General features: G+C 40.7%; 1 protein-coding gene across 1 annotated transcript; it reads right to left on the bottom strand.

Annotated features, from left to right (window-relative positions):
- Nucleotides 1-277: 277 nt before the first annotated feature.
- On the bottom strand, nt 278-17,409 carry RAB32 (RAB32, member RAS oncogene family). The gene is made up of 3 exons (XM_054568970.1): nt 17,160-17,409; nt 5,877-6,154; nt 278-795 (listed from the first exon to the last, which is right to left on the bottom strand). Exons 1-3 carry the CDS (start codon nt 17,407-17,409, stop codon nt 646-648), a joined length of 678 nt encoding a protein of 225 aa, XP_054424945.1. The 3' UTR covers nt 278-645.
- Between the last annotated feature and the right edge of the window lie 10,396 nt (nt 17,410-27,805).

Raw genomic sequence — 27,805 nt, 5'->3', positions numbered from 1 at the left:
TATATAAAACCACACATGACCTAGTTTCTTTCACAATTCATACTAAAGAATCTCAGATCTAATTGCATGTGCTTTGAAATAAATCCTCTCCTTGACCATGACTATTAGAAATTTGAAAAGACTAGCTCCAAGTGGAGGGAAATTTTGAGAAAAAACAAAAAGTGCTGAAGAGAAACTTCAAGCCTTCAGTGGCTGACAGTCTAAATGCTTCCCTTGAAAGGGAAGCTGAAACACAAAAATACAGACTCAACCAATAACTGTAAGATGGTAGGCACAATTTTATTACCACCCCAGTGCTTACAACAAGAGATACAATTTGGAACTCTTACAAAATCCTGAGCACTGTCATTTGAGAAGACATTAAGAAGGATGTAAACATTATCCTGAATATACGACGGCAACAACGACAGAAGCCTACGTGTTCGCTCCAAGGTGCACGGCCACCGTCAGGACTATCACAGCGACACCCCATTTCAGCTTAGGCTCCCCGGGTGCCATCGTGGTCGTTTTAAAGCACAGCCCTGGGAAGATTCACAGAGCAGCACATCCACCACCTTAATCCATTCTCAGGAATTTGCTCCAAATGGAGAAATTCAGTCAGGCCGCCCCTCGCCCGCGTGAGCAAGGAGAGGAGCTGAGGCCGCATCAGCAGCACTGGGACTTGCTCTCCGCTGGCAAGGCCTCCTGCTCCAGTTTAATTTTGTCTACATCGTTTTCTTCATTAGGAAAGCTTTGGTGGTTCGTAAGAATGTTCTCCACCAGAAACCGGGCTGCTTCATCTATGTTGATGTTATCCTGTAACGCAGAAGTAAAGAACAGGATTAATTCTTAGAAGAAAGCGTTAAGAATATTAATGGGAACTAGGAAAATTCTTCAGAGGGGACATGGTAAATAGGCCAGCTATCATGTTCTTCTCCGTTAAGTGTTGGCTGAGAGTTCAATGCTATTCGGTAATGTGGCTACGGAACTCTCCCTCTCTTTCTTTTTTTTATGCAAAGGATCATGCTTTTTGATGTTCTTACTTTAAATTTGCTGTCACTGAAGTTCAAGGAACTATTTTGATGGTTGCAAATAAATCTTTACCCTGCTCTGGGTTGCCACTCACATAAATGAAAGCACTGAAATGAAAATTATCCCTGCCTTTGAACATCTAATTCAAGAATTCAGGACACATTATGAAGAAAAATGTCAAAGGGCTCACACCACATTAAAATAGGATAAACCCATCGTGTTGCTCCCCCGTCTCTGAGTGATGGCAAAGCGTTTCCTGGCTGTGCACGGGAAGGAATTCAAGGCACGAGCCAGATAGACAAGAGGTTCAAGTGGAACATCAGGTTTTATTGAGCAGAGAAGACAAGCAGGAAAAGCCACTCGATAGACAGAGTAGCAGATCCACCTCATGAGAGAAGGAAGAGATTCCAACCATATCTAGAGTTGAGCTTACATCGGTATTTTTTTTTAGATTTTATTTATTTATTTTTGGAGAGAAGAGGGGGAGAAAAACATCAATGTGTAGCTGCATTTCGTGCGCCCCCTGCTGGGGACTTGGCCCGCCATCCAAGCATGTGCCCTACACTGGGAATCGAACCGGTGACCCTTTGGTTCTCAGGCCAGTGCTCAGCCCACTGAGCCACACCAGCTAGGGCTGTTTGTAGTTTCTATGGAAAAGAGTTGCTATGGGTAAAGAGAGAGTGGAAAAGGCTGGGATTAACTTTAACCTTTACGAGGTACACTTTGTGGCCTTGTGGTTTTCTTTTATGGTATGGGTAAACAATAAGGTATGGGTGAGTGATATGAATTACTTATGGTTAAGTTTTGCAGGAATTTTGTCTGGAGGCTCTTTGCGGCCTCCCTGCATCTTGGGTCAGCCAATTCCTTGTCAGACAGCACAAAGAAGGCCCCTAACTTAGTGTGACTTCATTTGTATAGTTCTCATGTCTCTCTCCTATATTATTTTATTAGTACAAATTATTATTTCTAGTTGTCGCATGTAAATTAACCTGAAACAATGTTGTAGGTGTGACTGTCTATTCAGACTATCCTAAAGAATCACTAGCTATCACATTTGTATAACAGATTTATAAGCTGTCATCAAATACACAGTAACACACAGAAAAACCTGTGATTTTTAAAATACCTAACTTAATATTTTTAAATACTTTTATTTACAAAAATATCACAATAGTAAAAATCCCTATACCCTTCACTCATATTCCTCAAATGCTAACATCCTGGATCCCTGGATCAGTCTTATTCAAATGACATCAGTGGTCTCAGTGTCCTATTCCTGATCCAGGTGAGCAGCTGAATTTCACGGGCATGTCTCCCTGTCTCCTTTAATCTGGAACATTTCCTCAGTCTCCTTACTTTCATGAACTTGATATTCTTGGAGAGTGCTGGCCAGAGAATACCCCTTATTCTGGGTCTGTTTGGTGCTTCCTTATCACTAAATTCAAGTCATGCACTTCTGACAGAAGTGAGGCACAAGGGATGTGTCCTTTTCAGCATGGGAGACACACTTGCTTAAAGTCGTATCTGCCAGGGTTCTCTACGGAAGAAGTTACTTTTCCCCTTTGTACTTAGTAAGTAAAATATGTAAACACTCTGTTTTTCACCATACTTCTTCCCATTAATTTTATCACTCATCAATTCTTCCCGAAAACAATGATTACTGTGGTGTTGAATGGTGATTTCCTCTTTTCATCATTCCATCTATGTTTATTAGCTCTAATTCTACTGTTAGGAATAACTTTGTCTTCTTGCTTATTTATTTACTCATTTGTTTACTCAATTCTCTTGGATTGTTATTTTATTCTATGGATTAAATCTATTACAATATTCTTTTTTTAAAGATTCTATTTATTTATTTTTAGAGAAAGGAGAAGGGGCATAGAAAGAGAGGGAGAGGAAACACCGATGTGTGAGAACACCCATTGGCTGCCTCTTGCACGCTCCCATCTGGGGACCTGGCCTGCAACCCAAACATGTGCCCTGACAGGGAATTGAACCTGTGATCTTCCATTCAATCCACTGGGTCACACCAGTCAGGGTACAATACTCACTTTGTCACTCAAATTGTCTTAGATTTTGGAGCTCCTATGAATAGGCTCCTGTGTCTTTCTGACATGTCACCACCACACTTTTGTGAGGGTTCCTTGCTCTCTGGCACCAAAAATATCTCAGGTACATCTTCACTGTGCTTGTCCCACAGTCCTGAAATCCGCCATTTCTCCAGGAAACCCCAGTTCTTTTTATTGGAAAACAGTAGTATTTAAAGTTACTGAGGACTCATTAGCTCACTGGTTCTGTGGTATTATTGCTTCTAAGCCTCTCAGCAGACACACCCAGTAAATTCATGTGTGTTATCCCTACATACACCGATATCTATTTCTGTGTTTACCTCTCTGTTTATACATATATATATATATATATATATATATATATATATATATATATAGTGTGTGTGTGTGCATATGTGTGCAGATATATGTATATAACATTATGCTAATAATAACGTTTCTAATTCCAATCCAACACCTTGAGGTTCATTCTAGTCCTCTCCCTTATTTGTTATACCTTTCTTAGACAGTGAGAAACCTGCAACACCCGTGCTAGTTATTAAAGTATCTTTTCCAGCATCAACACAAGCTTTTTTGCTTCCACTCCCAAGATAAGTATCAACTTTAATTAAAGTGTTGGTCTCCGAATGTCCAAATGTCATTCACTTCCCACCATCCCCAGTATATCAAGTAATTATAATGTTTTCTAACGGAATGTAGTAGCCATTGATTAGGAACAAAAATTCCCATATTGTCGTGTAATTAGTCACACATTTTCATATTGGGAAGGCATGATTTGCCACAGAAGTGAAAAGATGAAATTCATGAACTCAAAACTATCTCTTGGCTATGCTCCTTTTAGAATTCAGATCATTGGAATTCAAGCAGAAATCAGATTGGAAGGTAGCTTCTGGCCCACTCAGAAGTATAGGTATTAGTGACCCTTGGACAGGACTTTAAGCCTTGAATAAAATGTTTAGCTTGAGTTTTACATTACTGTTATTCTCTTGGAGCACTCCTGGTTTACTACTAATGAAATTCTGCTGAAGGTGTTCCTCATAGAATAGACCCGGAACCTTACTCTGAACCAATGATCCAAGTTTTGATCATTGGTCTGAACCAAGTTTTCCCCCTCATCCTTCTATGTGATGCTGTCTATAAATACAGGGGTGGGAGAAAATAGATGTACAGTTGTTCATATGGAAAATAATAAAATAATTAATAAATGATGATAACATGAATAAACTGTTTCATACACTCACAACTGTAAACCTATTTTTGCCTACCCCATATGAAAAAGCTGATGACTTATGCAGTCTCAAATTACGGGCCACATGACACACTTGTTTATACATCTTCCATTTAGATTCTGGAGATAAAAAGTTGGATTTGTTATTTGAATAATGAATTCAGATGAAGCCTAAACAGAAATTTGTATTGGTCATATACACATCCCCTCCACCAAATCTCATGCTGTGTTAAACATTTGCACACACCATTAATCTTCCCAGCAAAGATTAAGAAGCGCGCAAATCCCGAGCGAGGAGACAGAGGGCATGGTGTCCAGCGTGAGCCCCTGTGTACACAGCCTTCCCTCCTGTTAATTTCTTACTTCCTATCTGGCCATGTGCTTGTGCAGCTTCTTCTCTGGGTCTCATCTCCCCTTCTGCCACTACTTCCTATTTATGACACTCAATTTTAAGATGCCAGAATATATTTATTTAGACAAATAGGCTTTAGCTTGGGAGTAAACACTTCTGCCTCCAGTAGAAACGATCTTGCCCAACGACTGCATCATCATTCAGTATTTTCAGAGCAGCCTTTTCGTGCTGTCTCTCTCATGCCTTTGCTTTTATTATTCTGATCATCAGTGGCACTGAATAATCTTCCACTTTTAAGGTGGGTTTCTAAAAGCTAAAAACAACCTGGTAGTACCTAGGTGATGAAAAGGGACAATGCTTTTTAAGAAAATATATATAAAAAGAAAGCCACAGAGAGCATACTAAAACCGGGGACTCTGTCAGGATTACACCAAATTTATGGTTTTGAGTTTGTCTGTCAACACAGAATTTCTCAAACATTTCATCATTCTTACATAAGCCTGATTGTTATTGGACCTCTGATATGAAACTGCCAACAAGCATAACCAAGCACCCAACACCCTCCAATATTTGGTGCCTGTGATTTTCACACTCACTTTCTTACATATCGAGGCGGTTAAGATTCTCAGCACCCAACATATGTGCTTTTTTTCTTCAAAAGAACATTTTATCCAGCTTCCCATAACGGGTCAAAGAAAAATTCTCACTCCACTCTTCATGAAGAATTATGTCACAAATAGTGATATTTTCCTCTTGCTCAAATTCTTTCATGCACAGTTAGTAGAATATTCTTCAAGGATCACCCAAATACATCTTCTCTTCAATGCCTTAGTTAGCCTGACACATCTTTACTAGGGACATGGCCTTATGTTTTTAAGCCTTCTTTAAAAGTAAAAAATGCTTGTGCTTCACCCCATAAACTGTAGGTGCTTGAGTTCATTTAAGGACTCAAACACACAGAAAATAGGATTTGTTATTTGCCCTAAATAATAGTTCATTTTTATTTTAACGTGAAATCTGTCCTTCTAATCACCTCCCCACTGACCAATTGTGAAAGCATCCCTGCTGTGGACTGAGAGGAGCTGAAACATACCTATGCTGTGCTGCACTTTCTCCTGGGCTTCTAACACCCACTCCCTCATCTAAATATTTTACAGTTACAGCTCAGATATATGAGCTAACTGCAGAGCAGATAGAAAGGCAAAGCAGAGCTCACCTTTGCAGAGGTTTCAAACCATCCACTGAAGCCATGTTCTTTGCAGAACTGGTCCATCTGAGAAGGATTCTGGCTACCATCCTTTCTCTGGTCACATTTATTAGCTAAGAGAACAGCAGGAATAGGGCCACCACTTGGAAGATGGACTTTACTATCAAGATCATTTTTCCATTTTAAGACGGCCTCAAACGTGGAACCTCTTGATATATCAAAGACTACGAAAGCACCAACAGCTTCTTTATAGTAGACTCGGGTCATGTTGCCAAACCGTTCCTGCCCTAGGAAGAAATATGATAAGAGGTTAAGCACTCCCAATTTAGACAAAGTCTCTATTCAATATAATGCCTTTGACCCTAAGAATAAACAGGTATCTTCCAATCCATAGCAACATAAATTGGAGAGATTAAGGACATACACACAGAACTGACTCACAAAGCAGAAGTGGCTGATCACGTGGTCTGAGTATACAAGTAACTAGTTTTTGCTTTGCGAGTGTACAACACATTCTCCACAATCATTAAGATCACAGTACTTAAAGCTACAGAGTCCATCATTTTTCTCTTCCCTTGGTCTAAGACAAGAGAAGTACTAAAGGAAAAAAGAAAGCTGGGGGGTAGAGCAGGAAGGGACAAGAATAGAAGAAAACGAAGCTTGCAGGAAAAAGATAAGTGTAGTGGGTTAAATGTTAGCTAAAAAGATTGGGACTGGACATGAGATAAAGTCTCTCATGTTCTTAACTCGTCTTTCCTTCACATCTCCACCTGATTTTGACTCGATATGAAAGATTGATCTCCTCTAAGAAGGCGTACACACGCAAACCTGCTATTTCAGAACAAAAAGTGACACAATGGTTGTGTTATTAAGATAAATTATGGAGTTCTTCAAATAATGTATTTTTAAAATAATTTAATAGGTGAAAAACTTTGGGAAAAATCTAATGCTTCACATATCATATAAGATTTTGCAAACCATCCTCTTACTACCTGACATCATACTATTCTTCAACATGGGAAGGATCCTTATCCTCATCTGACAGATGAAAAAAATGCAAAGAGCTGTTTGACCAGGATTCCAGTAGTACTGACTAAAGAAGAAGGGATTCCAATGCAAGTCTTCTAACTCCCACCCACCTATGGAAATAAGATGCCAGCCATTGTGAACTGCCTTACAGTTGCCTTGACTTTTAAAGTTTATACTTTCAATAGGTCAGGTTACAGAGTAAAGGTCTAAGGAAAAATGAATGGCAATCAATGTTAATCTAAGATTAATAACTCTGACCAAGGATTAAAAGTACTATAACAGGATGCTTTCCTATTAAAACACATGATGAAAAACACACTTTATCTACATTTTATTGATAGTAACAAATGCAAAGATACCCCCAAATTAATAATTTTCTCCTGTAAATTCTACTATGCCATCATACAGTTTTACGTACTGCTTAATGGAATAATGGAAAAATAAAACCATCAGTTTTGGTCCAAACAAGTCTTTATTATTCTGGGATGATACGTTCCACAAATACATGAATAAAATGCAGAAAATTCCTGCCATGCTGAAGGCTCCTGGGTTATACCCCATGACAGGAAAGGATGGGGTAGGGAAGTCTGCAGTTATTAACTACAAAAACAATTGCATAAGTTTTGTTTTGTGTAGCGTGCTACATTAAGAATTAAAGCTTACAGCAATATGGAAACTCAGCAGAACCCGGGAGATCTTCCTCTTAATAGGTCTGCGGAAGTAGTTCAGAGGGTGGGAGAACTCTAAGCAACACCACCTTCTTTGACCACAGCTGAGGAGGGAGGACACTTTCACGTTTTCTTGACAAAACACTTCAAAGGACATTATTTTAACTGGAAGATGACAAGCCATATCATTTATTCCAACACCTCTAATTTCATAGATGAGAAAATAAAATCCCAGGAAGAGAAAGTTACTCAAATTTCCTAGGCTGACTTGTTATCTAATATGCTGTCTGATCTGTAAACCAAGTATTTCCTGGGGTATATACACTGCTCCGTATGTCCCCGTGTTTCCAATTAGATCCAAGGCAGTTCCATTAGCCAAGGAGAGTCTTTCCTTGGCGACAGCACAGCCCTGCTGCAGAAGGTAACCTCCTGCTCTCTGACCCCTAGCGCTTTACCAGGGCTGCGGAGGGGGGTGTCCCGCTGCTGAGAGCCTAAGTGGTCGCAAACTGAGGACAGCCCTTTCCATCCATGTTGCTGGGGACACACTGCCAGCATATTCCCAATGACTCTAGAGTGTTTTATCCTGTAAAAAGATGAGTTACTTCCTTTTATGGATAAGGAAACCTTCATTATAATTACACATCTGGGCATTGAGAAAGGAGGAAAAGAGCACAGTGCTAGTAGCTCAGGTTCAAGGATATTTAAAGGTGCAGAACTTACATACCCAGATGGCTGAACGCCAAGGAACACACGGTGGCAAAAGGATTAAAATGCTTATCTAATTCATATTCAGGAGTATCTCATACTAATAACTTTGAAAAGGAGTTGAGACAACGTAAGTAATGTATTTCCAAGAATATATAATCCAATAAGGAAAAGAAAACCACAAAACACTTTGCCTTACCTTTTTATATCTAATGTAAATTTTCAACAGGATAGTATTTTCCCTTATATTTGTAATGGGAAGTACCGCATTCAGAACTGTTACTAGAAACACAGGCCAGAGATGCTTTCTCTTACGATTTTAATTACTCATTTGTCTCAATATTTTATATTCATGCTCCCACTGGATAAACTACCTAAATGTTTCTTAATATTATTTGAAACTCAATATATAAATTTCATAATGACAAACAAATCAAAGCAATAGGAAAATTGGTGCTTAATTTTTCAAGTGTGAATGCTTACCTCCCCTCGCCCCCCATGCATGTTGAGAACCACTGAGCAACATACTCTTGCTCAAGGTGATGGGCTGAAAATGTATTGTTTCTAGTTAGTGCTTGTAAAATCCTTTCCAAAAATCCTTAAATCTCCAATGGTGGAAAGAAGGGGAAGGGACTAGACAAAGAACATGTATGAATGACCCATGGACATGGACAACGGAGTGGGAATTGAGTGTGGGAGCAGGTGGTGGGGTGGGATGGGTGGAGGGGGGTAAAGAGGGAAAAATTGAGACAACTGTAAGAGAATAAACATGATTTATAAGTTTAAAAAAATTAAAATTAACAATAAATCCTTAAATCTCATTGTACATTTCAGAGATGAAGCTCTTCTAACAAGCGGGTGTGGTTGGTGGCTGACGGATGAAGACTCGGTCAAAAATTTAAATCCAGTCATTGGTGCTAACAGGATAATTATATGTTCATTAAATACTTTTATAGTTTGATATAGGTAATAATGTGATATCATAATGTGTCTTGGGCATCAAGCTTATGACTCATCGCATTACTACTTTATCAAGTTACTATAAACTTGCCCCACATCACACTTTGATATTAAATATGCTAGAATTACATGCACTGAGAAAAGTAAAACTTTCTTAAAGAACTACAATAACATCAACCAATACAGCAATGTAGATAAGAAGAGACTGTACTCCTACTTGTACAGTTCCCTATCCCCCACAATAGTTTGTACGATTTTCCATAAAACAAGTGGCTGTTTAATGCTCAGTAAAAGAAGTTTAAAAGATAATTCATTGAATTAGCACCATCTGAGCTTAGATTTGATATGCACTGAATTTCATAGTTTAATACTATACCACAAAGAAGGTAAAAGGTGTCACATGATATTACACAGTTCCATTTGTTTCTCTGGTTTTTCTTTTTTTCATACATAAAATGAAAGGGCGACAATATAACAATGAAACCTTTGATGTCAGAAATACCTGGATCCATGCCCTACCTCTGCCAGCCATAGGTGTGTAGACCCTCGGAAAATCCCCTAATCTTCCTATGTCTGTCTACCCACCTGTAAACTCTGAATACTTCCCATTTTTCCAGATCAGTGTAAGCATAAATGAGAATAAAAGTAAATTGAATGACAGGAACTAGAAAAACAGCTTTTAATAAATGTTAACCATAATTATATGAGAGGGCCAATGATCAAAAGTTTCAACCTCTGAGAGTCTATGCTTCCATTTGGAAATATATTTTCACTCGGAAAAATAAGCACGATAAGGAAGACAGGCAAAGGTGCTGCTAGTTAAGTGATACACAAAGCACCATTTTTGCTCAGACCATTACCTTTTGAAATTGAGATTAAAGCTGTTTGTCACGACAAATAGCAAAACTGAATTCAGAAAAAATAGGACAATATCTAAACTAAAAGGAAAAGAAACTGCTTTTGAGATGGAGCAGCTTTATCACAAAGTAATCCTCAAAGCTACCAATTCCCAGATAGTGCCAATTTGGATTCCGGGGCTTTCCTTTTGCTGTATGAGATGACTGGGCTTTGGTGGTGGTAGTTGCTGTGGATGGCCTGCCTTACCCAATGATTTACAGCTTCTGTGGTGACAGTAAAAAGAACATCTGACTTCAATCAATTTAAAGTAGGGAGTAAAATCAAAATATCTTTTGGATTTGTGTCCGAAGTCATAATAGTTTTAAAAGTTTAAGATATGGGCCTTTTCCTCTCTGAACTAATTTATTCAACAAAAGCAAGAAATATACCAGCTCTGTCCTGTAAATCCTTGTCTCCACCTTCTACCCTTATGGGGGCTTTTGAAATAGCCACACCGATAAGGTGGGGGTGAGGTGAGACAGGAAGGAACTTAGGGTCATGGGAGTGGGTGTGAGAGGGCCTGGGGAGGGGCGGCTTTGTCCTGTTAAGTTGGAGAACTCTCGGGGCTCAGCGACAGGGTGGGTCTTTTGGAAGGGCTCAGCAAAGCCAATGATCAGAACAACGGTCCAAACCTTAGTACAGATCAGATTACCCATGAGGCTTGGTAAATTGCAAATTTCCAGGCCCCATTTCTGGGAATTCTAATTTGCTAAGTACGGAGGGTTGCTAGTTGCCTACTCTTAAGATCCCTTCCTAGAATTTTATTTGGGGAAGCAATGGATTCAAATTAAAAAAAAAAAAAAAAGCCTAGATTTCCTAGCTGGACTTGTAGCAAGGCATGTACATGTGACTGGACCACAAAGACATAGAATATAGCCAAGGAATAGCTGAGTGGTGAAGTGTCAGCTTTAGTCCATGGAAACTTTATGGTTCTGCTCACCAGCCTTGGACGACCCAACCACACACTTACTAGGTGAGAGGACTGACCTCTCTCTTGAAAATCCAGATGGATGGGATGTTTGTTAGATGAAGCCAAGTCTTTGATGCAGTTGATGCTAAAGAATCTGCATTTTAAGCACCTTGTAGGAGTCTGATGGAGGAGGTGCTATATAATCACACCAAAAAACCCGAAATGAAATTAAGCAAGAAGCAGTCAAAAACGCCTGCAGAAGATAGTTAAGGCAAATACCTGGAGAGAAGTAAATGAATGTAAAGAGTGGGGAAGAAGAGAATGTAAGGTCATCTATCAGTTAGAAAGACCAACAGAGATTCTTAACCTAACCCCTGCTACACATTTATTTTTATGTGGTTCATCTCTTTCAAAAGAAGATGGAAGAAATTACAGATTTCTAGCACCCTGGATTGCAAAAAGTCAGAAAGGCTTTTTTGAAAATATAATTGAATATAATTCTCAAGTACCTTTTTTCTTGAATTTTTATGTCCCTCCAGAAATCTCCTCACATTTATGCCTTAACTTTTTCATCATCCAAGCAAAGATCTCTACAACCATAATACAACTTAAACTTGTCAACTTAGGCAAGTTTCCATTAGGTAAGTGTCGTGTATATGTGAAATCCTCATTATTTTAAGGATATGCTATTTTTGGGTTACAAATCTAAGGCCTTCAAAGTTTTCTTTGCAAGTGTACTTTCTTTCAATCTATGTTAATAAGTGCCTAGAAATATATATTAATTTTTTCAAAAAAATTTTCTGTATTTTATGAAGCCTTGACATCTTGGGGCCTTGTCGACCAGGGGAGGGACTGACCCTCCCAGGCTTAGCTTGTCCTTAGGGACAGCAGACAGCCTGCTGAGAGCATGTCTTTGACATTATAAACCAACCAATCCATACTCCACAGCCTCCCTCTGCCTCCTGGTTTTAGGTTCCTGCATTCTAGGACTCTATCCCACAGCCCTAAAGCACCCTGTGGCTAGGTATTGGACAGCTAGGGACCACCCTAGATAGAGCCCAGAGCCACTGAACTCTTTCAAACTATGCAAACCTAAGTTTGCTCAGCTTGTCTATGCTGCCTTGCCCATTTCTTCCTGCAAAAACCACAACTGAGGCTCTTGCCCATGCCTTCCCCTTGCTCATTCTGTTGCCTGACCAACCTACTGCTTCCCCATGGGGTCCTGCGTGGTGTGGCCTGCTCCCTCCTCCTGGGACTGTAGGTAGCAAACTCTGTCTTTAATGGCTACCATCTCATGATGTGTTGACCACATCACACCTGAATAAAAACAAGTCCTGGGACCATTTCAAAATAGACTAAGAATCACTGAAATTCCCATATCAAAGGCTTAAGAAAACTGGAAGATCAGGATAACATGGACACGATGGATAAAAGTTCTCAAATACACGCAAAACTAACACTCCATCTCTAGGTTGACTCATGGCCACAGGTTCAATCAGCAACGTCACCGAGCAGACCAGGCAAACACCTGTAATTATCACCGTGCTTACCGGCGTGCTCTGCAACCCTACGCCATCGAACGGCTTTGTTATCTTCAGAAAAGTCCGCATGTGGGAAACAGTCTTTCAAAATGCACACACACAAAAATGATGGAGCCAAACAAAAAGTGTCCACCTTGGAAGGACTGTGCTTCATAATTAGGAGAAGTATAATAACGGAAAATTCTGGATTGCTAACATAAAGAGATGATAATTATTACAATGGATATAAAATAGGAGTCACATGCTCTAAATACAGGGATGATCAGAACATTTGCAAATTTAGACAAGGGTTTCCACTACTGTTTAACACCAGTGAACTCACAATTGGCTACACTATTAATAGCTTCTTGTTTCCATATCTCAGAGTCTTAAGACCTGTCTCTACAGTGCCATTCGTTACCTCCGTTTTCTCGGTCAAGTTACTGCACCTCACTCTCCTGAGACTATGGATCTCTAAAAGTTTGTAATTCAATTCAAACAACAGAGTGATCAGGCAACGGTGGGGAACAAAGTCAGGTTTTAGTACTTCGTATCAGTGCACCACTGTCTCTACTGCTAACCCGAGCATCTTTTTGTTTGAGGCAACTAAGAACGGCAACATACTCAAAAAAAGAGGAGGGGTAATAGGCATGTAATTGTCAGGGAGTTTCAATATGTGTAACACAAATATGTTATGATGCCAACCATCCTGCCTGTGCAATTATGACGCACAGCTCAGGCTGGGGCATCCAAAGGTACCTCAAATTAAGAAGGATTTAAAGGTGTAAAATGGGATAGTAGGTCTTGCTTGTAATGTGGTAAAGCAATTGAGCCTGAACAACACTGAAGATGGCAAGATTGTATGGGAATCAGATGTAATAAAGATTTTAAAAATTCCTATAAATGAGCTATTAAGTTACTGGCCACCAATAAGCCCTAGGGAAGTTACTGTAGTATTCATTGTTTAAGATAGAGACTACAAATAACTATTGTATGAAGGCTAATTCTAAAAGCCCTGCTACTTCCTGTTTAGGAGAAACTTGAACATTAATAATCCCTGACTGATAGATAATTTGAAGGGCAAAAGAGCATCAGAGGTAATATTCGAGCTTCTTGCTTATGAAGGGTTAGAGGAAAATTATTAAATAAGACAAGAAGAGACCACTCGGTATAGTAATTGGCAATATACTCGATGTCACAAGTAAATCAGGGGCAACATTCTAATTTAGGGTGGCAATTTAAAAAAGTGACTCTAAGTGTGGTTTATATAATTTAAAATGTCTTCCAAGCATGAATTTTATGCCTTGGTAAATTAATATTTATATGAACTTCAGAGTAGGTTGTTTCTGATTTGTTCTATGGCCCAAAGGAGTGTTACTCATATTTTTATAGACATTTTAATCCAAAAAAAGTAAATGGTAGCAAAATAGGCCACCCCCAAAAATATGCCACTTGGCATAAGGATTATTTCAAACTAAAGGCCTCTTTTTGTTCAATTTAGTAAAAAAGTACTTAGGTTTTGCCACTTGGATCTTCATTTCCTTATGAGAGCTCTTGGGTCATGTAAAACTTAAACTAAGTAACTTTCTGCTGTTAACATGTCTTCTATCAATTTAATTCTCAGGCCCAGTTAAAAACTCTAAGAGGGTAAAGATAAATATTCGTCTCTTTTCCAAATGCAAATCACTTCAATGAATACATGAAAACGAAATTATATTAGTGCCAAATGGACAAACTTTTATTTTATAAAGATTTAGCCTAGACCAGCCATTCAACTTACGTGGAAAATTCTGTAGTTGCTAATAAGCTTATAATAAGTAGTAAGCCAAATACTACTTTACCTATATACATAATAAGTGAAGAGATATCTCTTGCTCCATCTTAATTTAATATGCATTTATTTACCTCTCCTTAAAATCTCATCAGAGACTTTCATATTTTAGTGTATTTCTGTATGTGTTGGAGCAGTCTCAAAGCAAGTATGAATTAAGAGACACCAATCGTGTAACACAAAAACTGTATTAAATTATGCCTGTAATTTAAAGCCACATTCATCTGATGCAATACAGAAAGTATTCGTAAGACCTGCACACAAGAATGACTATTTTTCTTAACTCAAAGAGTTTAGCTTAAACTGCTAGGCCACACTTATGGAAAACATTTGGACAACTCCTGCCTGCCCGGCTTGCCAAAGCTGTCAATACAGAGACTGAATATAATTTCCTAACCGCCTCTCCCATCTCTAACACAACAACAGGGAAAAAGCCAGCAACGACACCACACCTTAAGTTAAATCTTATCAAGTGGCCCGCTCTACCTACTATTTTGAAATTAAGGGATATTCCCACCTGTTGAGATTTAAATATGATTCAGCTTTGTTACTACACTTATGTAATAAATATGCTTAGCCACAAGGGAACTTCTTGGAGGGGCCTCCAGTTTGTCTTCATTACATCATTGCAGATTAATTCCAATGGTATGAACTAGGACTTACTGGTAGCTCAAATACCCAGGCCAAACATAGTTAACCATGTAGCTCTTTAAACGTTACATTCAAGCCAAGTTATTTTTGTCTCTCAGTTTCCTTACATATTAAGACTCCATCTCTGAAAGGCTTTCTTTTTATTAGGTGACCCTAATAATTTCCAATCACCTTATAAATTTACCTCTCATCTTGTTCATTGTTGGGGTATAGGGGCTGAACAGTATCTAACGCCCCAGAATCCCTTTGGGAAATCTTACAGTTCTGCTTTTCTTGCTAGCAAAGCGCAAGTTTTTATTTATTTATTTATTTAGGCAAAATCTGCAAGGATATCCATCTGGATATGGACCAGAGTCCGATAAAGACTATGTCCCCTTCCTAGCTCTCTACGTCTGTTCAAGGAGAATGAAGAAAGAAGAGGGGATTCCCAGGAAGAAAACTCTTACTGATGTTTTTACTCTCTCAAGTCTCCAAATATCAGCATTTTTCCTTTAAGCTTAAAGACATAACTGTGCCATAAAAATCATTTACCTGCAGTGGGACCCGATCATTATTTAATAGCTAAATACCACATTATTTTCCATGAAGACTAATGCAAAGTCAACAAGCCTCCTAAGTCGGGGGTTAAAATCACCTTCATGGAAATCCACAGCTATACTGAAGATGCCTGGAGAACGATTATCACATGGGAAGACAACTGTGAGAACCTAGGCCTTTGTCATAAAGCAATACTACTGTTCATAAGTGTTCTATGAAATAGCAGGAAGTGTTTCGAAAGAAAGCCCTGGCTTCAAAAGATGACTTTTCAAACGGACTTTTGGTTTTCTGAAAGGAAAAAAAAAAAGCTGAGCCCAAGGCTGACTATCCATCTTCCCTGAGGTACTGATGTGCGTAAATTTATTCTCATGTCCAAGGTAGAGAAGTCTGTTTTAAATAAATTAGTATGTATGTTATAATACTTCAATATTTTCCCACATGTCATAAACTTTAGATAAAAAGAGCACTGCTTAGCTCACAGACCTGTGCCGCCTGCCCTCCCTCCCCGAGACTCCCAGCTAGGTGACCATATCTTCTGTGCACTTTAGTTTATGCAAATGTAGGATGAAGGACGGTCTCTTCAACCCTGAACATGCTCCTAGCCAAATGCTGAGCTTCTTAACACCGGTGACAACTGAACAGGACAACTTTGGGTACCACTTCCATATTTAAACTTTGCAAAAGTTAACGTTATTTTTAAGGCCCACATCCCATCCACCACACCACCTAGAGTTCAAGTTTTCACAAATTAGAGCAAGGAGAATATGTATGCCCTCAAAGAGGGTTATTATGCTCCAAAGTGACAAATGAAAGCAAATGCTGGGAAAACATATGGGGGAGGGATGGCAGGAGAGAAGAAGGAGCGTAAAGTTTCAAGAGCTTTGCCAAATCCTCACCTGGGTGGTCTGACCTGAGAATGAGAGTATGGTGTATGAAGAGCAGAGTTTCACTCACAAAGCTGGGTCTTGGATCCTAGGTGGGTGATGAAAAACGTGCCCCAAAGGAACCTGGTTTCTAGTTTGGTTGTGTCACTAATTACAAGCGTAACTTTGGGTAAGTCGTGAACTACAGCTCTCGTCTGTGCATGATAAAACTGAATGAGAGCAGCAACCCCCTTCCACTGCTCTTCCTAGTGTATTGTAAGATTGTAAATATTCATAGTTAAGCTTCAGGAAAGGCCCCTCAGTGGCTTTCCCAGGGCAGGTGAGAGAGCCCTGGAGCACAGGGCTGCTTTCCATCTCTTAAATAGTATAAAAGGCCTTCCACATACTTAGCAGCAGCATCTACCTAAACAGGGGTATTTATTTATTTTGTCCCGCTGTTAAATTCTTCAACTACTGCCCGTTCCATTGTCCTGATCCACTGGAGTCCACTCCCTTTCCATCTTCCCATGTCAGTTAGTCTCTTCTAAATGTGCATAGACAAGTTCACGCCGAGGACAGAGAAAGAAGAGAAGAGACCGAAGGGAGTCGCGTGGTCCCTGGCTCCCGACGGTTGGGGAACCCGCCGGACATCCCTTCCCGGAGGCCGTCGCCCACCCGCCGCAGGGTCCCCGCGTGTCCGCGGCTCGGGGCAGCGGCTTACCCGCGATGTCCCATAGCTGCAGGCGCACCAGCGTCCTGCTGTCCCAGTTAAGGACCTTGAGCGCGAAGTCCACCCCGATGGTGGCCCGGTAGTGCTGGGAGAAGAGCTGGTGGACATAGCGCTTGATGATGCTGGTCTTGCCCACTCCGAGTTCGCCGATGACCAGCACCTTGAAGAGGTGCTCGCGGGTCTCGGGCGCGACCGTGGCGGCCACCCCCCGTCCCAGGTCCCCGGCCCCGCCGCCCGCCATGAGCGCCCCCTGCCCCGCTCCAGCCGGCCGGCTGCTTTCGGCCGAGCTTCGGCCCCGCGCAGGGCCCCCGCCTGCCGTCGAAACTTTCCCGAGGCCGTGCCTGCGCCCGCGACACCGCCTGATCGGTCACAGGACCCGGAACCAGCAGTTGCTCACAAATCTTGAGGGGCGGGGAAAAGGCCGGGGCTGGCCTAGCGGGGGAAGTCCCGGCTAGGTGGCCGCCCCCCGCCCCCGCCCGCGCTCAGGCTCGGCGCCGGGCCAGACTCCCAGCACTTCCTTGGCTGGGGCGGCGAGGATGCCGCACGCCCCCTAGTGGCCCTGGGCCGAGTGGGAACCCGCCGAGGGCCCGGGCGAGCCCAGGAGGGTCGAGGTCAGCCTAAGCGCTGGGGTCCCTGAGCCAGCGTCTGAAAGCCCCAAATCAGAGCTTGGAGGCGCGGGTGGTCGAAGGGTGGGGCGGTGCTGGCCTGGGAATAAGTTCCTTCTCTGGCTCTATCTGTCCTGAGAAGGTTTGACACCCGAGAATCATTTCCTTAGCAAGAGAATCTATCTCCAGTGCCTATGTTTCCATGTTTTCATTATGAACTCCATTATTTCTCTTTTGCAAGTGCCTATATTTCACATTCTCATCTGTGTTATGTCAGCTTCCACTCTGCATACTTTACATCTTCAAATATTTGTAGCTATTTCTCATTTCCCATTGTCTCTGTTCTTGTTCTATTTGAACTTTTGAGGTTTTAAACTTTTAAAATTCATCTGTTGTCCTGTCTCTGGAATTTTAGGAGCAAATGCCAATCAACACCATGTGTTTAATTTGGCATGTTTAACCAGAATTCATAGTGGTACATCTAAAGCTTCAAATCAAATCATGTGTCAACCCTGTTTAAAAATCATCAGTGTATCAGGAAAAAAAAAAAACAAACAAACCTCAATTAGAAGTCTAAAGTTTGTAAGATGGCACTTAATGTTTCTCAGCGGTCCCACTATCACTCAGACTGGCTCTGCTGCGCATTACTGAAATTCCGCCTCTTTTCCTAAGATGCTATGCTTTCTTTTATCATGGGGGGTTTGCTCTGAATTCCCCTTTCTTCTCTCTGTCTAGCTCCTAAGAGTCTTCAGCTCTCAGCTTAAACATCACCGTCTCTTTCCATTGCCCCCAAGCATAGGATGGATGCCCTCTTTCCCCCTCTGCAATAGCACCCTGTGCTGTGTTCGCTAGTTTGACACTGCATTATAATGTACATTTAGAACTCTGTGTCCCACTTGGCATTATGAAGGCTAAGCAGAGACTTGGTCTTCTTCGCTATAAGAACAACATTCAGTGTTTATGTAGCTGGTACTCAATGAAAATGTGATAGGTGTATACTGAATTAGCACTCTATTCGCAGACCTGAGTTCACAGCTCAGCTTAACCGTTGGCCAACTTTATGATCTTTGAATACATAAAGGACACAGGATGTAGAAGAAGTGATAAGGTCAAATTCTGACTCTGCCATAGCTTTTATGATATTAGTTCACAACCCTCCCAATCTCCATTTTTCTCACCTTTAAATGGAGTGAAAGATATATGCTCTGTTGTCTGTACAAAGTGATGTAAGATAACATTCACAAATGTACAGTATATTTTATTAATGCATGCTAAAAATCAGTCTCACTTTAAGGAGTTCTTTAATACCTAGTACTGTGTTCCCTGCCAAGTTCTTTGCTGTGCGTGTAAAAGTGTGTTTTTGGGTGCCTTTCTGTTTAAATAATCAGCCTCTCATTTTTCTTGTGCCTGTAGTAATGTAATATGATTAAGACAAAAAGCACAAAGTGCCACTATTTTAACATGATTTTAAGTAATCATAAATGCATCAAATATTTTAAAAGGATCGAAACTTAAAGTTTGCAGTATTTTCCCATAGGTTTAATTTACTGCTATTTAACCATTATGATTCCATGTTTATTTCACATGATTTTCAATGGTTAATGTAGAACAGCTTGGCAAAATATAAATGCAATTCTAGCCTGTTTAGACAATTGTCTTTATTGTTTTTTGTCTCTATATTGTGAAGAATAATCTAATATTCATGAAATCGCAGAGCCAAATACAACCATAATCTCTCCTCAGTGAAGAAGATATTGGGTTTTACATTGTAGACATTGTGTGGTGGCCTTGTGGTCATCACTTGTAACTATTTCTTCACAGAGCTACTTGGCGCAATCTTCCAAAGAATGTGCAGTAATCAAATTTATGACTGAGTCTTATACTAAATTGTATATCCTCTTTGAATCCATCAAAAACTTTTAAAATCAATTTATCTACTTTTTTATCTGCAATATGATTTTCATGTCTAAGCTAGTCATTGCAATGTTTATTCCACGGCCTACAGATTTTAAAAGGAAATAGAAAAGCTCAGGGAAAGACTATTTAACAAATATCTCTTTTCTCTGAACCATTTGAGGACATTTTTTGGAAAAAATATGAATATTTACAAACTTGGATTCCCATGTCTTTTCAGGAATGTCGTCACAGCTTGATGGAACCTTTAATGAAATATGGCGTGGAAGGCACATAGATTATGTCATGTTTTTAAGCTCTTAATTTTATCTGCTTTGAATACACTTTGAAATGTTCATTTGGTAAAGCATGTAGCCTCTTTAGGAATAGCAACTGCTTGCCCAGTTAATGTACCCAGCACTTTCAAGTAATTTTGTGCAGATACTAGTTTATAGTCAATATAATTCATGGAAGTTTACCTTATTTGAACAATGGCTCTGTGGCAAATAATATTTTAAGCCCTGTAAGCTATTAATGCATTTAGCTGAACAGTCCTATAATATAGGTCCTATAATATAATTATCCATTTATTACAGGCAAAGGAATGGGTCCTCCCTTTCCTTCAGATAAGAGGTGGTGGGTCCCAGCCACAAACCCACATATGTGGTTCCAGAAGCCCTGCTCTGCATTCTGTTGTGCCGTAAATGAGAGCTTTCATCAGTTAGTGCCTTAAAGGGGGCAAGTAGACTCTTCTGTTTTTATTATGTAGGTGTAACAATTTGTGGATTGGATTGGAGCTGTTTGACCGCAAGAGGGCAAGCTTTGCAAATTCAAACCTGCTGAACAGTGACAGAAAAAGTCCTGGAACTCAAATTTACCAAGGAATTTCCTTGAAACCAAAAACCATGAAGTCTCAGCAGTGGGTTGTTCAGTGTATGTGGTTATGGCATTTAGAGTCAGATAAAATACCAAGGGGTTTCTAGATTTGCTATGCATTATTTAAATATGTGTTAATGTTGAAGGATTATATATCACAAAATGCCCTAGTCAAAATTTCCAGGCACTGACCCTTTGAAAAAACCATGAGACCAGAATCAATGTATTTGTCACAACTGGGCAGAGATACTCTGAAAAGCAAGATACTGAGTCAATAATTTTTTCCCTTTCTTCTGCCAATTATGCATGAAAATATTTACTGCAGAGCTGTTCTGTTCCAAGAATTGTTCAGGTTGAGTATAAGGTACTCAGTGAAACCAGCATTGTTCTCACTTTTGTTAGAGTAGAGGTTACTTAAGTTCTAAGTTGAACTTTGTTAATGAACAACCCTCACATTGCAGTGGCTTTTCCTAGAAAAGGTTGATCTTTTGCTTGTGTAAAATCTAATGAGGACCTGGATGAGTCTCTAGGCAGCTGTCACCCATGTGATGCTCTGGAATCTCCTAGACTGCTTGCATTCTGCCCTGTCACCAGCTCAATGGCTGGGCTGCTTCTGTAAACACTAAACCAGGAATGGCAAGAAGAACTGGACAGTCTTGCACCAGCCATTAAATGCTTTGGGCCTGAGGCAACACATGCAACTTCTATTTAAAAGGCGTTGGTTAAAGCTAGACATGGAATCTGGTCTATATTTGGGAGCTAGGAAAGAAGAAGCCTATTGTGTGCCTTACAGGAGAGTACACCAGAAGTTTCTCCCACTTTTAGATTACTGTTTCTAGAAGACTGAACAGAGAGTAAGCAAAGGCACTACAATTATGAAAGTAAGTTCATTAATATGATGGCCCCCATTTATGTAAAAATAAGTTAACACTCAGACAATTGTCTACTGGCAAATATATTAAGGTAAGTGATTTACCTCTCATATGCCTTCAAGTCTGAACTAGTGTCACAGGTGGGCACAGGTAACCAGGTTCTTGGTGATCGCGGACAAAAAATTGAACTGAACACACAGAGTTTATAGCAGAAAGCGAGGAAAAGCAGATTTATTAAGCCACACAGAACATGGGAACAGGCCAACTCTGAGCAGAGTGGAGCAGAGAAGAAAGGAGAAGAGCCTAACAGCAGCAGCAGCAAGCAGCAGGGGCAGCTGGAGCAGGGCAAAAAAAAAAAAAGGGAGAAACTCAAGGGCTAGAGGACTTTTATTCCTTAGGGTGGGCCTTCCTTTCCTTGATCGGCTACTGGGAAGAAAGTCCCACAATGTAATTCATTATAATGAAGCAGGGGTCAGGTAGCATCTTCTGCGCAGGGGCAGTCCTGATTCACTAGGATTCAATGCTTCTCCAGATGCAGAAACTACCAGAGGTAGGACAGGGCCTCCGCCCTTTATCCATGTTCTTTATTTCCTGGGGCACCTCTGGAGTTTCCTCCTTCCTGACTATCTCCTGCCTCACTAGGATTTCTCAGCTGGCACCAGTGATAATTTGAGTTGGATAACTGTCATAGGACGCTTTTCAGTGCATTGTATGATATTTAGCAGCATTCTTGGTCCCTACCCACTCTGCGTCGGTAACTAAGATGCCTCCTTCACCCTGATGTGACAATCAAATATACCTCTAGATATTCCAAATGTCCTCAGAGGGCAAAATGGCCTTAGGTTGATTTTGAGAACCACTGGTTAGAACTGTCCCCTATATCATTTTCAACACCCAACCTTAGTGTTAACGCAGAAGCATATATGTAAATATAGACTTCATAATATATAAAACACTTTACATGGCCTTATCTCAATAACTTAATTAAGGAAAAGTTGTTGTTACGAGTTGCAAAGACAAAATGCTTTGTCCGTATCACAAGGCAAGTAGGTGACAGGGAGACAGTCTAATCTAAGTCATCTCACTCCAGATTCGTAAATATTCATAAGTGTAATTGAAGACCTCCTATGAGACAGGCGCTGTTTTAGTTATAGAGGATACAAAGATGAAAGAGCTGGTTCCTGCTCTCAGCAGACTCCTAGCAGGTAAAGAGGCAAATTAACATAAAATTCCATGGGAGTAATTAAGTGCTCTGATAAAAGGGTTTCCAGCCCTCAGAGTGAGGGACTTCACCCACAGCCCTGTCAGAAAAGCAGTAGAAACACTACGGGAGAAAGGAGAAGATGATAGAAAGCAATAGGACAAAGAGTGTTGAATTTTATTTCTGAGTCACCACAGGGAAAAAATGAACTGTCATGTAGACAACTGCAGAGCAGATCAAGAGCAAATTTTTCTCTAAAATGATATTCTGAGCTGTGAGAGGGAAGAATTATAAAAAATGCTACTGAACCCTAAACACACAGGCAGGAGTTGTCTGCACAGTTGCAAAGATGGAAATACCCCTCACTTCACAGGCGTTACTGTGATGTTGATGCAAATGAATCACACTGAACTCAAAGGAGGAATTCTATGGAAAAATCATTTTTTAAAATGTTAAAAGCACAAACCGTATGTCTCTGAAGCAGGAAAAAAAAAAGTGAATGAATAAGAACAGGTTAAAGAAGAGCACTTTCATATAAAAAACAAGCCATATAATTTCTGGAAATGCAGCCTTCTGGAAGCTCACCAGGCAGCCAGTTTATCCAAGGTTTGAACTGTGGTCACTTGGAACAAACTTGATTTGCCTTTAGATTTGACTATGTCTTAATGTTTAAATACCTCAGTTATTTTTCAGTGTCAGACAGACTTTACCTATTGGAGATTCATTAGCATAAGTGTGATTCTCTGTCCATGTACACTTTAATGATGTGGCCAATTAAGTGACTATCAGCTACTACCGAAAGTGTCCTAGCAGGGCTTTGTTCTCTGAACTCTCACTCACAGTACTGGGATTGTTACTGAGTCAAGCATGTTTTCAATTCCATGTTTGAAAACCAGAGAGAGTGCAAAGATTGTTTCCTCAAACAGGGGTATGTAGGCCTCAGTGCTCCTTGTTCTCCAATATGAATCACTTCTCTTCTCTCTTAGCCTTTACTCATGACATGCTGTTCCTTCTATCATCAACCTTCACAACTAGCAAATAGTGACTCATTCCTTTTCGTGTCCCTGAGTTATCTGACCACCTCTCACCCACTCAACCCGCCAGGCACGTCCTACCTGTCACCTAGTTTGAAGTCGTACTTCTTTTCTGCTGTCCCGATTAAACCCTTACTTCTCCACTCAACTTTGCCTGATTTGAGGCATCAAAGCAGTCCCATGTTCTGCATCCTGTTCTTTATGTGCAGGTCGCCATTGGCAGGTACGGCATTCCTCGTGTTGGTCGAGGGCAATAATTCAACAGGTCAATCCAACCCTCCCCAATTCCTACACTTGCCCGCTGCAAACAAAGCATACAGTGGGAGGAGCAGCCGCCACACAGTGGACTTGACAAATCTTGCAAGAGTAAAAACTTGGGGAAAAAAATCTATGGGCAGGAGGGGTAGTTTAAAGAGGTGATAGGGGAGAGAGTTTCGGGTCCTTTTGACTTGGGGTAGGGAGGAGGCAGAGGTAAGTAGCACAAGAGGGACAACCTCCTCTGGGCTGACTCCCCCAGGTGCGCCCACGAGAGCCGGGGAGCCCCCAGGAGACAGGTTCGCCCGCATCCAGAGGAGGACCTTGGGCTATGGGGATGGAGAAGGGAAGGAATGGCTCCAGGGTGCAGATAGAAGGACTGGAAAATTGCAGTCTCTAAGAAGAGGAAAAGTGGGAAGAGAGAGGAGTTGGCACCAGGTACAAACTGCCAGATATAAAATGAGTAAGTCACAGGGATGTGAGGTACAGTGCAGGGGATATGGCCAATAATATAATAACGTTGTCCAGGGACAGATGGGTACTAGACTTATTGTGATGATCTCTTCCTAAGTTATATCATGTCTAATCACTATGCACTGCACCTGAAACTAATATCGTGTTGTAGGTCAACTAAAATTTTAAAATACAGAGAACAGACTGGTGGTTGCCAGAAGGGAGGGGGACTGGAGGGCAGGGTGCAAAAGGTGATGGGATTGAAATGTACAAATTGGTAGTTACAGGATAGTCATGAAGATGTGAAGTACAGGATAGAGAATACAATTAATAACATTGTAATAACTGTGCATGGGGCCAGGTGGGTACTTGAAATATCTGGGGAAACACTCTGTAAAGTACATGGTTGTCTTAACTACTATGCTGTACTCATAAAACTAATACAGAATAATATTGAATGTAAGCTCTAATTGAAAATATTTTTTTAAAAAGTAACTTGGGAAGGCAAAGGGGGCTCAGTGAGCAATGAGGTCTCTGGCATAACCAAGCCTTAGTGTCTGAAAGGTTTATTATAATGTCCTGATTAGAAGCAAAAGCTAGGGTAGAAATCTCAGTTCTGCTACTTCTGGCTATGCATTTTGGAAAATTCGCTTACACTCTTCAAGCCTCTTTAAGTCTATCTCATACAAGTTTTGTGAACATCTAATGAAATAAAGCATATTAAGCAATTGCACAATGCCTGGCACAGGACAGCACTCAATAAATAATGAGCTCGTCCTGTCTCTCCCAGTGACAGGGCAGATGGCTGTAGGCTGGTGCCAGGACAGCTTGAATAGTGGATAAAAGCACAGACTTGGAGTCAGATAAACCTAGATTCAAATTTAGTTTGATTTAGATTAGCTTCAGACCTGACCCTTGCAATTGCACTGTCTCGATCAAGACACTAGGTAAAATTTATGACCCTCAGTTTTCTCATTTTTAGAAATGGCTTAATAAAGTATATCTCAAAGAAGTCTTAACAAGGATTAAAGTAAGGATTAGACATATTGTATATGTAGCTCTTTGCATAGTTCCTGGCATAGACTAAACCCAATAAATTCTAGCCAGTGTTACCAAGACTCCAATAATTTTATAGGCTTTTTGTCCTTGATTGAGCTTTCTTAGGTTGATGATCTCGGAAACAATTAAGTTCCACGAAGAATCTATTGCATTCTTACTATGGGCAAGGCACTGGGCCAGGGACTGATGGGATTCAAAGGAGAAGAAAAGATAACACCTTTCTTCAAAGCGCTCATAGTCTGAGGGGGTGAACAGACATGTATATATCAGCAGGAAACGGGCAGCGCTGCAACATGAGGGAAGAAGGGGTTAATTTGTGTTGTAGAGATCCGCAAGTCCCCAGGAAGCCATATCTTGAAATAGCATTTCAAAAGCAGAGAATTGGAAGAAGGCTGCTTTAGAGAGCTGGAATGGTTGTGCAGAAATACTAGATATGAAAATGCTCGGTGTGTTTGTGGAATAGCTACTGCAAGGCTTGTGGGAATGTGTGTGTGTGTGTGTGTTGTGGGTAGCTGCAAATAATTACATACTTGATTCTTGTTTTTGATTTTTCTAATCATGGAAACTATTTCTTATTCAATTATATATTTCATGCAATCTCTCACAGTGTCTTGCACAAGGTAAGCTTCAGTAAATAAATTAAAGATGCTTTCTCATTAGATTTTAATTTCCCCAGTACCCTAACATATATTGCCTTTTCTTGCATGATACATTTATTTTATAACACCATCCCAGTGAATATGCTTAGATGTCTCTGCTGACAGTGTTTCAGAAATAATAATGGCATGATTTTTTTAAAAAAATTTCATAGCGATTTACTTGGCTTTAAATAATTCAGCCTTCATACCACATTTTGTAAAACTATATAACAACTTAACCCTCCCTCTCTCCCCCCAGCTTTAGATTCTGGCTGACATTTGTGAGGTTTCTTTTCTTCAAGGATGAATAACAAAAGAAAGCTTCCCCTGCCTCTTTGAGCGAAAGCAGGTGAGGGGCATGTCGGGGGGCGAGGTCGGGAGACAGGACCCAGCTGACCCAGAGACGCAGGAGAGCGGAAAGAGGAAGGGGCGAGGCACTGAAGACCAGCGTCCACATCAAATGAACTCAGCTGGGTAGTTCAGTGCTGACCTACTTCCTAATGAAGAGGACAGGGAGAACGAACACAGAAGAGACGAAGGGCGCCATCATGCTCTTTGTTGTAGGTGTCGCACAAGCCAGGGCACATTTTAGCATTAGGGGTGTTGCTCGAGAGACCCAATCCTCAAACGTATTTGAGGTCAATTTTTTTTTCAGTAAGAACATAAGTAAATTAAAAAATAAATTATGAGATCCAAAGAAGTATTCATTCAATGTTTACTTTCTGTTCCTCATGAAATATTGTGTTGTCAGTTGACCTGGAATTTTATGTAGCTTGCTCCTAAATTGTTGTTTGTGTGTTTTTTTCCCCTCACTGCTGGACTGTTTCCTTGACCCCATACTCCCCTCCAGCCACCAGCTTGTTTCTAACCCCCAGCCCTATTTGCAGAAGATAATTTACACAGTCCTCTCTACTCAGTTCTTCCACTTGTACTTCTCCCATTCTCTGTCATAAGGATAACAGTGATCTTCCCACGATTTGTCCACAAGTCACCTCTGACCTCACTGGACCCCTCACTGCATTGGCACATGGGGAAGCCCTCCTCACTAACACTTTCTCTTCTCTGCCTGCTGGTCCATCGCTCTCTGCTTCTCCTTCTCCTTCTTTGGCTGCTCTTTCTCCGACTTCTTTTGTGATATTTCCATCATCCTTGATGCAATGACATGGTGGTGTCCCTCAGGGATTCCCAGCTCTCTTCCTTATCTATATTACTTCCCAGATGAAATCATCCAGTCTTATGGTTTTACATATTGTATATATTTTATTGGCTCTTAAATATTCACCTCTGGCTTGTGCCCTGAAAATCCAGGCTTTTATACCTACCTACTTACGATGGCTAGAACCAAACTCTCATTTCCCACCCCAGAATTTGTTCTTCCAGCCCTGGTTGGTGTGGCTCAGTGGATTGAGGGGCAGCCTGCAAACCAAAGTATCACTAATTCGATTCCCAGACACAGCACATGCCTAGGTTGCAGGCCAGGACCCCAGCAGTGAGTGCGCAAAAGGCAACCACGCAATGATGTTTCTCTCCCTGCTCTTTCTATTTCCCTTCCCCGCTCTCTAAAAAAATAAATAAATAACATATTTTTTAAAAAAGAATTTGTTCTTCCAAAGTTTTCAGCATCTCTAGTGTCATCTCCACTTTCCTGATGTTCAGGGCCCAATCTGGGAGTCTCCTTTGACTCCGTTCTTTCTCTCACTCCCCACATCTAACCTACCAGCCGTTGCTTTCACTCAATGTTTTTAAACTAA

This window comes from Pteronotus mesoamericanus, unplaced genomic scaffold, assembly GCF_021234165.1.
Source record: "Pteronotus mesoamericanus isolate MK-2021 breed Mesoamerican mustached bat unplaced genomic scaffold, CSHL_Meso_final contig_20, whole genome shotgun sequence".
Taxonomy (NCBI): Eukaryota; Metazoa; Chordata; class Mammalia; order Chiroptera; family Mormoopidae; genus Pteronotus; species Pteronotus mesoamericanus.
The sequence above is the reverse complement of the archived record's forward strand: the minus strand, read 5'-3'. Positions and strand labels throughout refer to the sequence as shown.

What these genes read in the sequence shown, in the direction of transcription:
- RAB32 (XM_054568970.1), bottom strand. Translation starts at nt 17,409, where the DNA reads ATGGCGGGCGGCGGGGCCGGGGACCTGGGACGGGGGGTGGCCGCCACG. An exon ending in GCAGCTATGGGACATCGCGG is followed by an intron (nt 6,155 to 17,159) that starts GTAAGCCGCTGC and finishes ATTTCTTCCTAG; the next exon opens with GGCAGGAACGGTTTGGCAAC. An exon ending in GGTTTGAAACCTCTGCAAAG is followed by an intron (nt 796 to 5,876) that starts GTGAGCTCTGCT and finishes TCTGCGTTACAG; the next exon opens with GATAACATCAACATAGATGA.